This window comes from Meles meles, chromosome 7, assembly GCF_922984935.1.
Source record: "Meles meles chromosome 7, mMelMel3.1 paternal haplotype, whole genome shotgun sequence".
Taxonomy (NCBI): domain Eukaryota; kingdom Metazoa; phylum Chordata; class Mammalia; order Carnivora; family Mustelidae; genus Meles; species Meles meles.
This window is the reverse complement of record NC_060072.1, coordinates 87,731,880-87,747,855: the sequence shown is the minus strand read 5'-3', so window position 1 is coordinate 87,747,855 and position 15,976 is coordinate 87,731,880. Positions and strand designations below refer to the sequence as shown.

The following is a 15,976-nucleotide window of genomic DNA, read 5'->3' as shown; positions in this document are numbered from 1 at the left end:
TGACAGGCAGAGATCACAAGTAGGCAGAGAGGCAGGCAGAGAGAGAGAAGGAGGGGAAGCAGGCTCCTTGCTGAGCAGAGAGCCTGATGCGGGCTCCATCCCAGGACTCTGGGATCATGACCTGAGCCGAAGGCAGAGACTTTAACTCACTGAGCCACCCAGGCGCCCCAAAAATGTTTTTCCCCCCAAAGTTTTTATTTATTTATTTGAGAAAGAGACAGTGAAAGAGAGCAAGAGAGAAGAGAAGGTCAGAGGGAGAAGCAGACTCCCCATGGAGCAGAGAGCCTGATTCGGAACTCGATCCCAGGACTCCGGGATCATGACCTGAGCTGAAGGCAGTTGCTTAACCAACTGAGCCACCCAGGCACCCAAAAATGGAGGTTTTTAAATGTAAATCATTTCCTGAATGATATAAATGATGTAATAGGCTATTTTGAGTAATTACTGAGTGAGCGATCAGCAGTCTAGTCAAGAACTGCTCTGTTCCTGCATATGGCCTCTTGTTGAGTAGTTGATCTGTAAACAAACAAGTTTGTCGAGTAGTTAAATATACATGGGGTGCTGCAGAGCTCCGATAAGACATTAAGAATAATCACAGTAGGGGCCCCTGGGTGGCTCAGTGGGTTAAAGGCTCTGCCTTCGGCTTGGGTCATGATCCTGGGATCGAGCCCTGCATCGGGCTCTTTGCTTGAGGGGGAGCCTGCTTCCCCCTCTCTCTCTGCCTACCTCTCTGCCTACTTGTGATCTCTATCTGTCAAATAAAATAAATAAAATCTTTAAAAAAAAATGATATTCCTGTGGTGCCTGGGTGGCTCAGTGGGTTAAGTATCTGCTTTTGGCTCAGGGTCCTGGGATCGAGCCTCTCAGTGGGGAGTCTGGTCCTCTCTCTCTCTCTTTCTCCTCTCAAATAAATAAAATCTTTAAAAAAAAAAAAGTATTCCTCGTAGTCTTTGGCTTTTGGGTAGTCTCAGCAGTTGTAAGATGTCTCACATAATAAGCACAGACGGTCTCAAACCCAATTAGGTTGTGGTTATGTTTAATTATTCTTGGGGACATTTCCAGTTATACTGAAATTGGTTAACTTGAATTTCTACTGGTTCCCCAGAAATCAATGACCTTCTCCTACATGGAGCTGGCAGGTAATCTGATGACTCAGGAGGACAGGTGGGCACATTTCCGTGAAACACTTCACCTTTCCTTGAGAATTAAGTTCCTACCCATTTTCTTTTCTCTTCAGCAATTATTTATTGAGAGCTTAGTATATGCTAGATGTCAAATTATGTACAATGGATAAAACTGTGAGTAAGTCATGGTTTCTGCTCTCAGGAAGAAAATAAGAAAATCAGTGGTTTAAAATACAGTATAATAAATATATGCATAAGGCTGTTAGGGGAGTTTGGAAGAGGTGGGTTCACTTCCTTTTAATAGTTAACATAAATATAGACTTAATGTCTCACTAATAAACACTTGTTTCTTGGACTCTGAAGGAAGTAAAAACTTCTTAGGAAGAGTTTCTTGTTAACCTTTTTCTTTACCATCTCTTGGCACTCGCACATTCGTATGTTTCTACTTTAAGCAAATACATTAAGTTGTATAGTCACTTGCCCATTTACTTTTTTTTAAAGATTTTATTTATTTATTTGACAGAGAGACAGAGATCACAAGTAGGCAAAGAGGCAGGCAGGGAGAGGGAGAAGCAAGCTCCCGGCTGAGCAGAGAGCCCAATGCGGGACTCGATCCCAGGTCCCTGAGATCATGACCCGAGCTGAAGGCAGAGGCTTTAACCCACTGAGCCACCCAGGCACCCCTCACTTGCCCATTTAAAAAAGATAAATTATGTGTAAAGATTGGGTACCTGGGTGGCGCAGTCCGTTAAGCATCTGACTCTTGATTTTGGCCCAGGTCATGATCTCAGGGTTGTGAGATTGAGGCCACACACCCCCACACCCCGCCCCACCTTGCCCGGCTCTGGGCTGGGTTAAGCATTGGGCATGGAGCTGGCTTAAGATCTCTTTCTCCCTCGTCCCCTGTCCCGCCCCCTCCCTAAAAAAATTAATAAAAAATTAAAAAGATAAATATCTGTAATGAAAGAAATGTGTGTATGTAGTTGGAAAGGGAGAAATTCTTTAGCAATGAGAGTCTTAGGGACCACTAGCTGTTCTTTAGCCACACTTTGAGAATTGCTGCTCTACAGCAAGTAAAATATTCACTAGCTACTATATATATATATATAGTATATATATATAGTGTGTATATATATATATATATAGTGATACTACAAGTTAGTCTTAAATTGTGTCTACCTGAAACATTTTAACATGCATACTGTATGTAATTCTTACTATCTCAAGACTTATGCCCCTTACAGTGAGGTTAGATGTAAGCAGGATGCTGATTCTTCTCATCATAGTGCCTGGTACGTACATCAGATTGCACAGGTATTAGTCATCGTAATACTCTAAGGCCCTATTATAGGCCTAAGTGAAAATAACTTTGATGAAAGTGGGAGGAGGAGGGAAAATAGTCTGCTATTAATCCCAGTGCATGCCTTGCCATGGTTTAGGGTAATATATATCATAGAGGTCTTTTTCTTTTTCATCTGCTGCTGCTTTAAGAACAGATTTGCAGGGATGCCTGGTTGGCTCAGTCGGTTAAGCATCTGCCTTCAGCTCAGGTCATGATCCCAGATTCCTAGGATAGAGTCCTGTATCAGGCTCCCTGCTCCGTGGGGAGCCTGTTTCTCCCTCTGCCTGCTGCTCCCCCTGCTTGTGCACACTCTCTGACAAATAAATAAAATCTTAAAAAAAAAAAAAAAAGAACAAACTTGCCAATTAAAAAAATTAGTCATCAAAAGAAACTGCAAAGAATATACATGTAAGTACAACACATGTGTATAGCACATGGTGTTGGTAGACAGCAAATTCTGTCCTCAAGAATTTACTCAGAAGGGTGCCTGGCTGCCTCAGTTGGTTGAGCATGCAACTCTTGATCTTGGGTCTGTGAGTTCAAGTCCCATGTTGGGCGTAGACATTACTTAAAAATAAAATCTTTTGGGGGCGCCTGGGTGGCTCCGTGGGTTAAAGCCTCTGCCTTCAGCTCAGGTCATGATTCCAGGGTCCTGGGATCGAGTCCCACATCGGGCTCTCTGCTCAGCGGGGAGCCTGCTCCCCTCTCTCTCTGCCTGCCTCCTCTGCCTACTTGTGATCTCTGTCTGTCAAATAAATAAATTTTTTTTAAAATCTTTAAAAAATTTTTTTTAAAAAATATAAAAAATAGGGCCATCTGGGTGTGCCAGTTGTTATGGGTCTAACTTTGGCTTGGGTCATGGTCCCAGGGTGCTGAGATTGAGCCCCATGTTGGGCTCCCTGCTTGGCAGGAGGCCTGCTTCTCTCTCGCACTCCCCTTGCTTGTATTTCCTCTCTTGCTGTGGCTTTCTCTGTCAAATAAATAAAATCTTTATGTGTGTGTGTGTATTAAAGAATTTACTCAGAAAAATACCCTGACGTGGGTGCATATGTATAAGGGATATACAAAATAATGTATGGTTGGGAGTTATCAGCACACAAATGAATAGTATTAGTATAATTTAGTAATTTTTGAATGGGACTTTTTGCTCTCAGCATTCTTTTTCATTCTTAAAATTTATTGAGCATCCCTTATTCCTATTAGTTTTTCCATATTTGAAAGTAAAGTTGAGGGACACCTGGGTGGCTCAGTCAGTTAAGCATCTGCCTTCGGCTCAGGTCATGATCCCAGGATCCTGGGATCAGTCCAGCATCCAGCTCCTTGCTCAGCAGGAAGTCTGCTTCTGCCTCTGCCTGCCACTCCCACTGCTTGTGCTCATTCTCTCTCTCTGACAAGTAAATAAGTAAAATCTAAAGAAAAAAAAAAGTTGAGAAATTTAAGAAATGTACTTTTTATTTCATTAAGAGTAACAGTAATAGGGGCACCTGGGGGGCTCATTCAGTTAGGCATCTGCCTTCGGCTTAGGTCATGATCCCGGAGCCCTAGGATCAAGCTCTGCATTAGGCTACCTGCTTAGTGGGGAGGCTGTTTCTCCCTCTTCCTCTTCCCCTGCTTGTGTGCTTGCTCTCTCTCACTCACTCGGTCTCTCAAATAAGCAAAATCTGGGGCGCCTGGGTGGCTCAGTGGGTTAAGCCGCTGCCTTCGGCTCAGGTCATGATCTCAGGGTCCTGGGATCGAGTCCCGCGTCGGGCTCTCTGCTCAGCGGAGAGCCTGCTTCCCTTCCTCTCTCTCTGCCTGCCTCTCTTGTAATTTCTCTCTGTCAAATAAAATCTTAAAAAAAAAAAAAATTCAAATAAGCAAAATCTTAAAAAAAAAAAAGTAATAGTAAGCCATGTTACATGTTAATGTGGATAACATTTTATAAAAGTAATTATTTTCAAAAATATTTAGAACAATCTCGTTCATGTCTGGTTTTAATAGAAGATAGTTGGATTCTTTTGAATTCTTCTCTGACTTCTGCATTCAATCTCTTGTGATACATTGTTTTGGTTGAAGTATATAAATAAAAGCTGGCCTCACACAAATATGTCATTGGAAAGGAGAAGTAGTTTTTCTTTGATACAACACCACAACACAAGTAGTAGTTTCTTTTCTCTTTTTTTAAAAATTGGGCTCCACACCCAACATGGAGCCCAACGTAGGGCTTGAATTCACAACCCTAAGATCAAGACCTGAGCTGAGACCAGGAGCCAGATGCTTAACTGACTGAGCCACCCACATGTCTCTAAGTAGTAGTTTCTTAAATGTTGGTTGCATTGTGGAATCTGAAACCCTATCAATGAACTTTTCATTCATGTTAAAATCCATTGGTCTGTCTTAAATTTTGAATGGCTATCAAGAATTGGTCACTTTGCCTCATTGCATCCAAGAGAGCAAGATGGGTTACTAATAGCTCTACTGGAGTCATCTGAGGAAATCTGGCAAGAGTTCTCCTCCCTGGGGTACCTGGGTGACTCGGTTAAGTATCTGCCTTCAGCTCAGGTCCTAATCCTAGGGTCTTGGAATCAAGCCCCACATCAGGCTCCCTACTCTGTGGAGAGCCTGCTTCTCTCCCTCCATCTATCTCCCTCTGCTGCTGTCTTGCTCTCTCTTAAATAAATAAAAATCTTAAAAAAAAAAAAGTTCTCATGCTTGCCACATCTGCTCAAACTAGCGTGGTCTGATCTGAAAATACAGCCTCAGTATGTGCCACCATTGTTTCCATCAGTCTGTGAAGCATATAGGCTTCAGTAAGTTGGATTAAGTGAACTTCTTGAATGAGTCATCTACCTTAACTGCAGATATCTAAGATACCTACTTTCATGCTAACTCTTTGTACATAAAATAAAAGTACTTCAATTAAGAAAAAGAAAAATACTGGTTCACTGAGTTATACAGATCTCCCAAATGTCAGTACATTCCTTTATATAATATTAAAAAATCATATTAATTAATCTCATCAGAACCAGTCCTATGAACGCATGAAGCACTGGGAAGTTGTCAGGCTCAAAGCTGGATATAAGTTCTCCAAAATTCTAATTTTCACTTGAAAGCTTGAATTTTATCATTGGCATTATTTGTTTGTTTGTTTTTCCAGTTTTTTTTTGGGGGGGGGGGGGTCATGAAAAGCTTAATTTTATTCATTTTCAAGAAAATGTTTCCTAAAACATAGATCCAAATAACCTTGGTTTGTCTGTTGGCCATTCTTTCAGGTAAAAGTGGTATTTTGTGAAGAAAGTGATTTATTTCAGCACAGAACTCAGTTGAACTAGTGTTTCCTTGAGATAACTACATACTTTGGTGTCCAGCAAAAGTGCTTTCTGTGTACTTCCCATTTTGTCACAGAATGCTTTTTTAAAATACACTCAAAGGCTGATATTTATTAAAATCAATCATTTGTATTGTTTCATCGAGGACATTCTTAAGTGAACTGGCTTAAAAAAAAATAACTAAGAGGACATACAGCAAGGAAGAACACAAAAACTACTACTACAGTTTGCTGCCACTGCCTTGATTTATTCTCAAGCACTGTAAATTTTACCTTCCGTTGCTTTGCACTATCATTGCAAATGTCAACACAGCAACAAAGGCAAATAATGTCTTAAAATTATTTTGAAAATAGTTTTTGCTTTGTGGGGCTCTAGAGAATACCTCAGGGACCCTGTGGGGTCTGTAGACAATACTTTGAGACTTTCTGTTGTAATTGAATAAGATCAAGCAGAGTGAGTGTGTAGAGTAAGAAAAGAACCTGCATAGAACTCTGAGGAAACAGCACATTTTAGCAGAGGCGGGGGTTGGGGGAGAGGCCAACAGGAGACAAGAGGTAGGACAGTTTTATAGTATTTGATAAGATCAGTAGTTAGCATTTAGTAAGTACTTACTTGGTCCCAGGCACTGTTCTGAGTGGTAAGCATTGTTGAGTCCTCATAGTAACTTTATGAAGTAGGTGGATATTAGTTTATCCTTATTTTACGGGGTGAGGAAATGGGAGCATAGAGAAAGTTAAATAGCATGTCTAGGTGACTCAACTAGCAGTGCATACCAAGCAGTCTAGTTCTGCGAGAGAGATAGCGGGAGAAAACTAGGAAGAATATGGCAGTAAGGAAGCTAAGAGAAAAGAGCATTTCATGAGGGAGGGCAGGGTCAGTAACGTAGAATAATGCCAAGTGGTCAGGTAAGATAGAGACCTGAAAAGCATCGTTTTGATTTCACAGTAGGGAGCTTGTTGACAACTTTGGCAAGAGCAGTGCCAATGGAGTCGTAGGGACAGAGGCCAGATGAGAGGGGAATGAAGGCTACGAATGAGTGGGAGTTAGAAGAGAAGGCTTGAGGAGAGAACTTTTTCCAAGAACTTCATAGTCAGAGGTGAGAGAGGGCCAGAGGGTATGAGGGGCAGGGAGAGCTGTTTAAAGATGAGAAGAACTTGAGCGTGTTTAAGTTCTGACAAGAAGAAAGAAATAGTGAGGCTGAAGATGATAGAAAAAAAAAAAAAGAATAAATAGAATGAAATTTCTGATCAGGAAGAGAATGGATCTGAAGCACAGGATCTTGGTTTATAGAGTGACTCTGATGCCAGAAATTGAAGGGATTCCCTTCTCAGTCAAGATGTTTAAGAATCAGCTATTTCCACTTCCTTCTTCCTCCTTATATACCCTCTCTAGAGTCTTTATTCTTCTGGAATTTCTTTGGTGAAGGTTACCACAGATCTCCAAGTTGCCAAATCTAGTAGATATTGAAATCCTTGTCTTGATCTCTGCCTCATTTGATACGACTCTACCTCTGGCCTTCATGTCCTCTAATTGCACCTTTTACGCTAGTATTTCTCAGGATCCTGACCTTGGTTTTCTTCTCAATTTGTGTTCCTTTCTTGTTGCAATCACATGCACCCCCACAATTTTAGCTACCACCTATATTCTCATTCTCTTGCTCTTTGTTTTTTCTTTCTCAGGTCAGAGAGAGAGAGAGAGAGAGAGAGAGAGAGAGAGTGTGTGTGTGTGTGTGTGTGTGTGTATGTGTATTAAGCCCCTTTCCAAGTTTATTTGCCAACTAGACAGTTCCATTTCAATGTTCCCATAGGCACTTCAAATTCAGCATAACACAATTCATCTATTACTCCCAAATTTGCTTCCTTACCTTACGTTCTACTTGGTTGAGACACCATAATCCAGTCTCCCAAGCCAGAAATAGGGAACACTTAACTCTTTCTTTTGCCTTCTACATCTCTTCAGTCACCAGGTGCTATTAGTTTTACCTCCTCAGCATCTCTTGAATCAATCCTTTCCTTTCCATTTCTATAGCCTTAGTTCAGTGCTTTATCACTTACAGCATGGAGTTTTTACAGTGGCCTTTAACTGATGACACTCCTTTTTTAATACACAAATCTATCTCTTCTCCACCCCAGCCTAAAACCTTCCAATGACTAGGATAAAGTTCACGTTTAGTATAACATACAAGGCACCTGTGATCTGGTGTCCGGTTTTTTTCCTGCCCCTGTTGCCGCCCCGAATTTGTGCATTGCATAGTTCTCTAAGCATATTTTGTTTCTTATCTCTTTGCTTTAATACATTCTGTTCTAGCTACCTGAATGTCTTTTTTACTTTCTCCTCTTTCCACCCTACAGAAGCCACTCAAATTTTTAATGTGATTGGTTTATTAAGAATTCAGTTGCAAAGGGAAGGGAATTTCAGAATCTGTTTTCTTTGGGACTCTGCATTTGCTTCTTGGGGGTACATATGTCTTGGGGCAAGATTTTTGAATGCTGCTTGTGTACCTAAGGATTAAATTCTCTAAACAGACTTTCTCTGGCCTTAAGAATCTTTTTTTTTTTTTTCAAATTTATTTATTTATTTTCAGCGTAACAGTACTCATTGTTTTTGCACCACACCCAGTGCTCCATGCAATACGTGCCCTCTCTATTACCCTCCACCCGGTTCCCCAACCTCCGACCCCCTACCCCTTCAAAACCCTCAGGTTGTTTTTCAGAGTCCATAGTCTCTCATGGTTCATCTCCCCTTCCAATTCCCCACAACTCTCTTCTCTCCATCTCCCCATGTCCTCCATGTTCTTTGGTATGCTCCACAAATAAGTGAAACCATATGATACTTGACTCTCTCTGCTTGACTTATTTCACTCAGCATAATCTCTTCCAGTCCCGTCCATGTTGCTACAAAAGTTGGGTATTCATCCTTTCTGATGGAGGCATAATACTCCATCGTGGCCTTAAGAATCTTTATTTAAGGGTGCCTGGGTGGCTCAGTGGGTTAAAGCCTCTGCCTTCAGCTCAGATCATGATCCCAGCATCCTGGGATCGAGCCCCAGATCGGGCTGTCTGCTCAGCAGAGAGCCTGCTTCCTCCTCTCTCTCTGCCTGTTTCTCTGCCTACTTGTGATCTCCATCTGTCAAATAAATAAATAAAATCTTTAAAAAAAAAAAAGAATTTTGATTTAAACACCTTAGTCTCTCTCTCAAATAAATGAACTCTTTAAAAAGGACAGGAGTGGGTGCCTTGTTGGCTGAGTCGGTTAAGCATCTGCCTTAGGCTCAGGTCATGATACCGGGGTCCTGAAATGGAGCCCCATATCAGGCTCCCTGCTGAGCAGGGAGCCTGCTTCCCCCTCTTCGTTGCCCTCCTCCCCCCACTTGTGCTCTTTAAAATAAATAAGTAAAATCTTAAAAAATCTTATCTCTCTTCCCACGTATGTGTGTGGGGGGTGGGGAACATTCAGGTTCAGATATTGTGACTCATTACCTAATGTATGCCATCCTCATCAGTCTGTATAAGACCTTTCTCTTTTTATTGTATTTTTCCCTTCATTCCCTATTTTGATTTCTTTGATGGTTATTTTTCTTTTTTATATATAAATTTTGACACTTTATATTTTTCTTGAAATTTATCTGAGCCACTGCTTCCCTAATAATGTTGCTGCACATATAGAAAATATTTTGTGTATTGCAATGAGGTATATGAGGCCAGAGGTTACAGACTGAGGTTACCTAGCTACCACAGGCCCCATGGATCAGCCTGAGAGCTAACAGCAGTATCTCAGGGTAAATACAGCCCAAATATATTACTTGCCATGATACACCAGTTAAGAAGCTTGATCTATACTTTGAAATATATTTGTATATAGTACATATCCACCAGTGATGTTGCAGTGAATCAGGAAGATAGAATTGTTAGCATAGCCCCCGTCTTTGGTATGAAAAAGCAAAGTATTAAGTAATTTCATCTTAATTAACTCAGACCTCATTCAGCTGCTGCCATGTAGCTGGAGGGCAGGAAAAGGCCAGAATGAAATGATGTCTACAAAGCAGAACAGAAATGTTATAATCAGGTTGGGTCACTAGACTCATGTTCCTGGAGTGGCAGGTGGATAGGAGTAGCTTGCCATTCATTATAGGCCACTGAATGCCTTCTAATTCAGACCTGCAGGCAAAGGGAAGTCTGGTCTTTCAGAAGATTTTAAAATTTGGGCAACAGATTGATCCTGGAGAGGAAAAAAAAAAAAAACACAAGGTAAATTTGACTTCTCACTGTCATCCAGCATAGCAATTTTCAAACTACGATGTCAGGAATCTTTTACACTCTGAAAATTAGTAAGGATCTGAGAGAGTTTATGTTTATATGGAGAACAGCTACCAACATGGGCTGCTTTAGAAATTAAAATGGAAATTTAAAACAAATAATTTTTTTTTAAAGATTTCATTTATTTATTAGAGAGAGAGAGAGAGAGCAAGCACAGACAGAGGCAGAGGGCGAAGCAGGCTCCCGCCGAACAAGGAGCCCAATGTGGGACTCGATCCCAGGACGCTGGGATCATGACCTGAGCCGAAAGCAGCGGCTTAACCAACTGAGCCACCCAGGCGTCCCACAAATAATTTTTATTCATTTATAAATAACAAATTGATTATATTGGTAATGTAACTGATGTCTCATGAAAAATATTTTCCAAAACAAAACAAATGTGTGCTTGCTTCAGCAGCACATATACAAAATAAAACAAAAAATTATAAGAATAGTATTATTTTACATTTTTGATTAGCAATAATCGCGCCTCGGATAAACCTCATTGGCTACGATACTGCCACTGCGCAAAGCTTATTATTTTACATTTTTGTAAGTCTTGTTTGTACTTGGCAGCTGCATTCCCATGTCAGCCTCTGCATTCAGTCTATTGCAATGTCATGTAACCTGTGGAAAATTCCACTGTACACTCATGAGAGAATGGAGAGAAAAGAATGATTCTGAAGTTATAGACTTGTTATGAGAGTGTTTGGACCTTATAGACCTCTTGAAAGTGTCTCTGAAACCCTGGGGGTCTCTATGCCATTCTTTGATAAGTGCTTCTCTAACAGAAACGGTGAAGACCTAATTTCACTTTTCTTCATTAAGGTGATTCATTAGGAACCTAAATAAATCTATATATTTAGCTTTTATCAGAAAAAAAATTCTTTTGCAATTGTAAGTCCCTATTTATGGTTTTGTGCTTCACACTATAGCACAAAATAGGTGCTCCACAAATATTTGTCAAATAGATAAATTTTCTTAGGGTCTGTAGTTGTATAACTATAACTGACTAGATGTCAGTGACTTTGTCTTTCATTGCATTCTGTGAACTAATAAGGTCAGGATATGAGCTAAGTACAGCTCTAGGATATTAAGTCCACTCCAAGGTCCAGATAATAAAAAAATTATCTTGGCTTCACCCAGGTGAGCAGGGTACAAACCTGTCCCTTATGAAATAAGATTTCTTATTCTTCTTGCCTTATGCCAGAGACACCATCAGTGAGAACCCAGACTGAACTGTTCTGGTAAAAATAATAAGAGCTGCCTTAAAAAAATAAGAAGAACAGCAGCTGCCTTTCAATGAATGTTTACTAAATATCAGGTACTGGGTGAGGCATGAATCATGTCATTTCATTTTTAAAATAACCCTGTGAAGTAAATTTTATCTCCCTCCTATAGGTGAGTAACTCACCAAGTCTTGTAGTTGGTAAACTCTAACTCAGGGCCTTTAATCACCTGACTGCTTCTGAATTGAGAAAGGGCCCTGGATCAGGGAGCAAGGGTAGGAACTGGAAAGGCTGTTTTTGTTATTGAATGTACCTCTTCATGTAATTAGAGAAGACAGTGCTTTCATCTCATATGGCACAAACTCAAAAGCAAAGAATGACTGCCTTAACTACTCCTCTGGATGCTGATCAGTCCTGGGTCCAAACTGAATTCCAAAAGAGCAGTGGTAGGATTTGCAAGACCTGTCACTTGTCAGTTACTGAGCAATTACTGAGCACAGACACAGAACCTTGGTAAATGCAAAAACATTATTCCCTGTATATTCTGTGTTCATAAGGGGTTTAAACATGAGTGGGGTGCTAAAATATTTGTACACAGAATAATATACCAGGAAATAGAAATTAAAGTATCTACTGGTGTTGGCCTTTGAATGAAATTTTTGCACCACCTGTGTGAAAGGGGAGAATAGATTACAGATGTGGCTAACTTTGTGATCTGAATAAATATTTCTCCATGGCTCAGGAACTTTGATGATAAGGGTAAAAAAAAGTTCTCAAGAGGAAGATAATAGTTTCTTATTCTCAGTCCCTCCCTTAGAGATAAATTCTGGATTCAAATGCAGATCAAGAAAATAGGTCAGGAGCACTCCATTGTATGCCTCCCAGTCTCATTTTCATCTTGGGACTCCTTAATGTGCTAAGAGAACTTAAAACTGGTTTTGACTTATCCTGAAAATGATTACATGAGCCTTTCCTATAGCTAATGCTCACAGATGTTTATCATTGTGAAAAAGAGAGCTCTCTCTCTCTCCTCTCTTCTTTCAGTAGGCTCTATGCCCTGTGTGGAGCCCCACACGGGGCTTGAACTCACAATCTGAGGGCAAGAGTCAGATGCTTAACCGACCAACCTGCTGAGACACCCCTCTTTTTTATTTTCCTAAGATTTTTTTTTTCTTTTTAGAGTAAACTCTGTGCCCAACATAGGGCCTGAGCTCAGAACCTTGAGATCAAGAGCCGTGTGCTCTATCAACTGAGCCAGCCAGGTGCCCCTACAGAGATCTTTCTTGAAGAACCAAAGAACAGTTCCTTAATTTTCAAAGATCTACACGTTAAAAACTAAGTACAATCAGTGATAATACCATGGAATCATAGATGTAGAAAAAAATCTTAGGAATCACCTTATTACTTCTTCTAGATGATGAAACCAAGACCCAAGAGTTAAGTGTCTTGACTAAGTTTATATGGCTTACTAGTGTTAGATTTGGGAATAGAACTGAATATTAATAGGTAATTTATTTCTCACCCTTCCCAATTTCCTTTCTTCCAGGCTACTGAAAGTTCTAAGTATTTACATAACCTTTTGATTAGCCAGAAAGGTGAGGGAGACGTAGGATATTTGTATTTAGGAAGAGCTCAGTCTCAGTTCTCCAGGGCCCTCCAATTAAGATCTCCTTGATCTTCTGATATAAGGAAATCTACTGTTTATTAAGTATCTCATTTGTGCCATGGTCTTCATGATACATTGTCTCATTGAATACTTACAAAGGTTTTATAAAGTAGACTAGTGCTGCTAACATTTTTATGGGCATATGAAGAACACTAGAGGATCCTGTTACTGCAGATCCTGATGTTGCAGGTTTGGGATGGAGTCTGAGATTCCGCATTTCCAAAAGGCTTACAGGAAAAACTAACAATATTTTTGGCCTGTGGCCCTTGTATTGAGTAGCAAGGATGTTGATGTTGTCTTCATCTTATAGACAAAAAAATGGACTTTGAGAAGTTAATCACCCAAGTTCCTACAGGCAGTAAGTAGTAGACTGGTAGATAAAATGATAGGTTTAGGGCGCCTGGGTGGCTCAGTGGGTTAAGCCTCTGCCTTCGGCTCGGGTCATGATCCCAGGGTCCTGGGATCGAGCCCTGCATCGGGCTCTCTTCTCTGCAGGGAGCCTGCTTCCCCCTCCCCATCTGCCTGCCTCTCTGCCCACTTGTGATCTCTCTCTCTCTGTCAAATAAATAAATAAATAAAATCTTTTAAAAAAATGATAGGTTTGACTTAGGTCTTTCTGACTCTAAAGCTCAAGATGTGATTAGGGAAGCCAGAGAACAATGGAAAGAGAGCTTAACGTTCTAATATTTCGTCAACAGGTCACTTCTCAAGTGAGTCAATGGCAGAATCCAGGACCAAATCAAAAAGTCCTAGTTTCCAGCCAGGTGTTTTCCCTTTTGCCTCCCATCAGTCCCCGAATCAGGATCTTTCCTTCATGCTTAGCAAACCATATTTAGACATGGCTTTGGATTTTTCTCATTACAGGTTTATTGCCAAACCCTGTGCTCTTCATGTTGGCATCCAGGACAGTGGTCCCTATCCGGCCCAACCCAATGCTGTCCTTGAAAAGGTGTTCATATCTATAACCAAGGTAAGTGGGCAAAGAAACAGAGGACAGTCATGTGAGGGATTGCTCCACAGGGAAGGGGAGGGTAGAGAGCAGGTATCTCCAAGGGTAGGGATAGGATGGGTAGTCCATATAACTATAAGGAGAGCTTTATCCCGTCAGGGGGAATACTTTTGGGTCAGGATTCCTTAAATAAGTCAAGTTTACATACATTTGAATTTTAGGCCTACTAGCCACCACAGTCCTGCCTTTCCCAGACACACATCTTGATTTTGTTTATCCCTGTTCCAGCTTCTGTCATTATCTAGTTGCATAATCAAAATAGGGAGGGTACTGATAGCCTTTGCAGTTTGGATTTTTAATAGCTCTTTTCACTCAACTTGGGCTGGAGGGAGACGACCAGAGAAGGAGGTTTATAAAGGTAAAGAAGGTCTTTGATCATGTAAAATAGGACTTCTTACTAAAAATGAGTTTGGGGATGAAACCTAGAAAGACAGATATCCCTTATACTGCTGTAGTTATCACCCCTCTGCCACTCAGCTAGTCAGATGGATTTAATGAGAGGGTCAAAGAAAAAGGGATGTTCTGACTCTGGTCATACATCTACAGTATCCTGATGAGAAGAGGCTGGAAGGCCTGTCAAAGCAACTGGACTGGGATGTCCGAAAGATCCAATGCTGGTTTCGTCATCGGAGGAATCAGGACAAGCCTCCAACGCTCACAAAGTTCTGTGAAAGCATGTAGGTGTGCATAGGGAGGTGGGGAGTGAGGAGAAGGGTAGGGTGTGACCGGACTGAGGTTTTCTTTTGGTTGGACAGTAGTCAGTGGACGTAGAGGCTAACTCAAATTAGTGTAGGCAGGAAAGAAGAGAACTGGAAGACTGATCACCATTAGTGTCTTGAATATGCTTGCCACTAAACTAAATGTTGTAGTTCCATTTTGTTCCCTTTTCCCAAACAGACTGGGAGGGCCTTCCTCTAACTGCATTCATGTAGGTAGATAGGGACACCCTTGTACACCTTGGCAGAGCTAGTACAGCTTGCTCTAAAATGACATTTTGGTGGGAAACATCCCTTTTCTGGATACACTATACTTCATTTCACTGGGGTTTTACTAATTATCCTCTGGATACAGAACACAATTTATCATTGTCATGCAAAAAAAATATTGGGCACTATCATTAGGGAGTGTATGGAAGAAAAGTTGATTAAAGCCAGTATACACTTGTGGAAGTCTTTTAAACAGAGCTGCAAGATGTCTCTATCATTTTGGCTTTTTAGGTAACAGTGTTCGTTCCTATTTAGGAACTTCTCTGGTTTTTTTTTTAAGATTTTATTTATTTATTATTATTATTATTATTTTATTTTTATTTATTTATATTATTTTATTTATTTATATATATTTTTTAATTTTATTTTTTTTAAGTAAACTCTATGCCTCATGTGGCGCTCACACTTAAAATTCTGAGATCGAGAGTTGCATGCTGTACTGACTGAGCTGGCCAGATGCCCCTCTGGGAACTTACCTTATTTCTCACCCATAATTGTCTGAGCTCCAAGTCTGCTGTCTTGACTTCCTCAGCCTCAAAGACTTTCTTTTGAGTGAATATTCACCTAACCTCTATTCTTTGCCCACCCAGGTGGAGATTCACTTTCTATTTATCTATATTCTGCTACGGAATTAAATTTCTCTGGTCGGTAAGTCTAAACTGTCTGTGGTATGCTGCTGGATTCTAATCATGCCTACCTGTCTAGAGATAGAAGTTAAATACAATTAGTTCTTTATTTTCCTCCTCCCCTTTTATTTTTACTATAATGCCTACAGCCCAGGTGTATGTGCTAGATAGATGGTCTTCTGTCTGGTGTCTGACTTTAATAACTTCTTAATTTTACTGTTTCTCCCCTCATTTAGGGGTGATAATAGTACTAATTGTAATAGCATAGGATAATGGTATAGTATTGATTAATCAGCATAGTCTGTGATGCTCTGTAAAGCATTTGACAAAAATTCTGTTCTTCTAAGGAGGAGACAGATGTAGAAATGGAATCAGTAACCCTTTAAAATGG

At 40.5% G+C, this 15,976-nt stretch overlaps 1 protein-coding gene and 1 pseudogene across 3 annotated transcripts in view; one reads left to right on the top strand and one right to left on the bottom strand.

Annotated features, from left to right (window-relative positions):
- Nucleotides 1-15,976, top strand: part of CERS5 (ceramide synthase 5) — a 30,361-nt gene that overhangs the window by 6,047 nt on the left and 8,338 nt on the right. For all 3 annotated transcript variants that reach the window (XM_046013040.1, XM_046013037.1, XM_046013039.1), the window contains exons 2-4: nt 13,829-13,934; nt 14,520-14,650; nt 15,550-15,607. In XM_046013040.1, the coding sequence (XP_045868996.1) occupies nt 13,829-13,934; nt 14,520-14,650; nt 15,550-15,607 (295 nt within the window). The remainder of the gene's footprint in view (nt 1-13,828; nt 13,935-14,519; nt 14,651-15,549; nt 15,608-15,976) is intronic.
- Nucleotides 10,492-10,604, bottom strand: LOC123947705 (annotated as a pseudogene).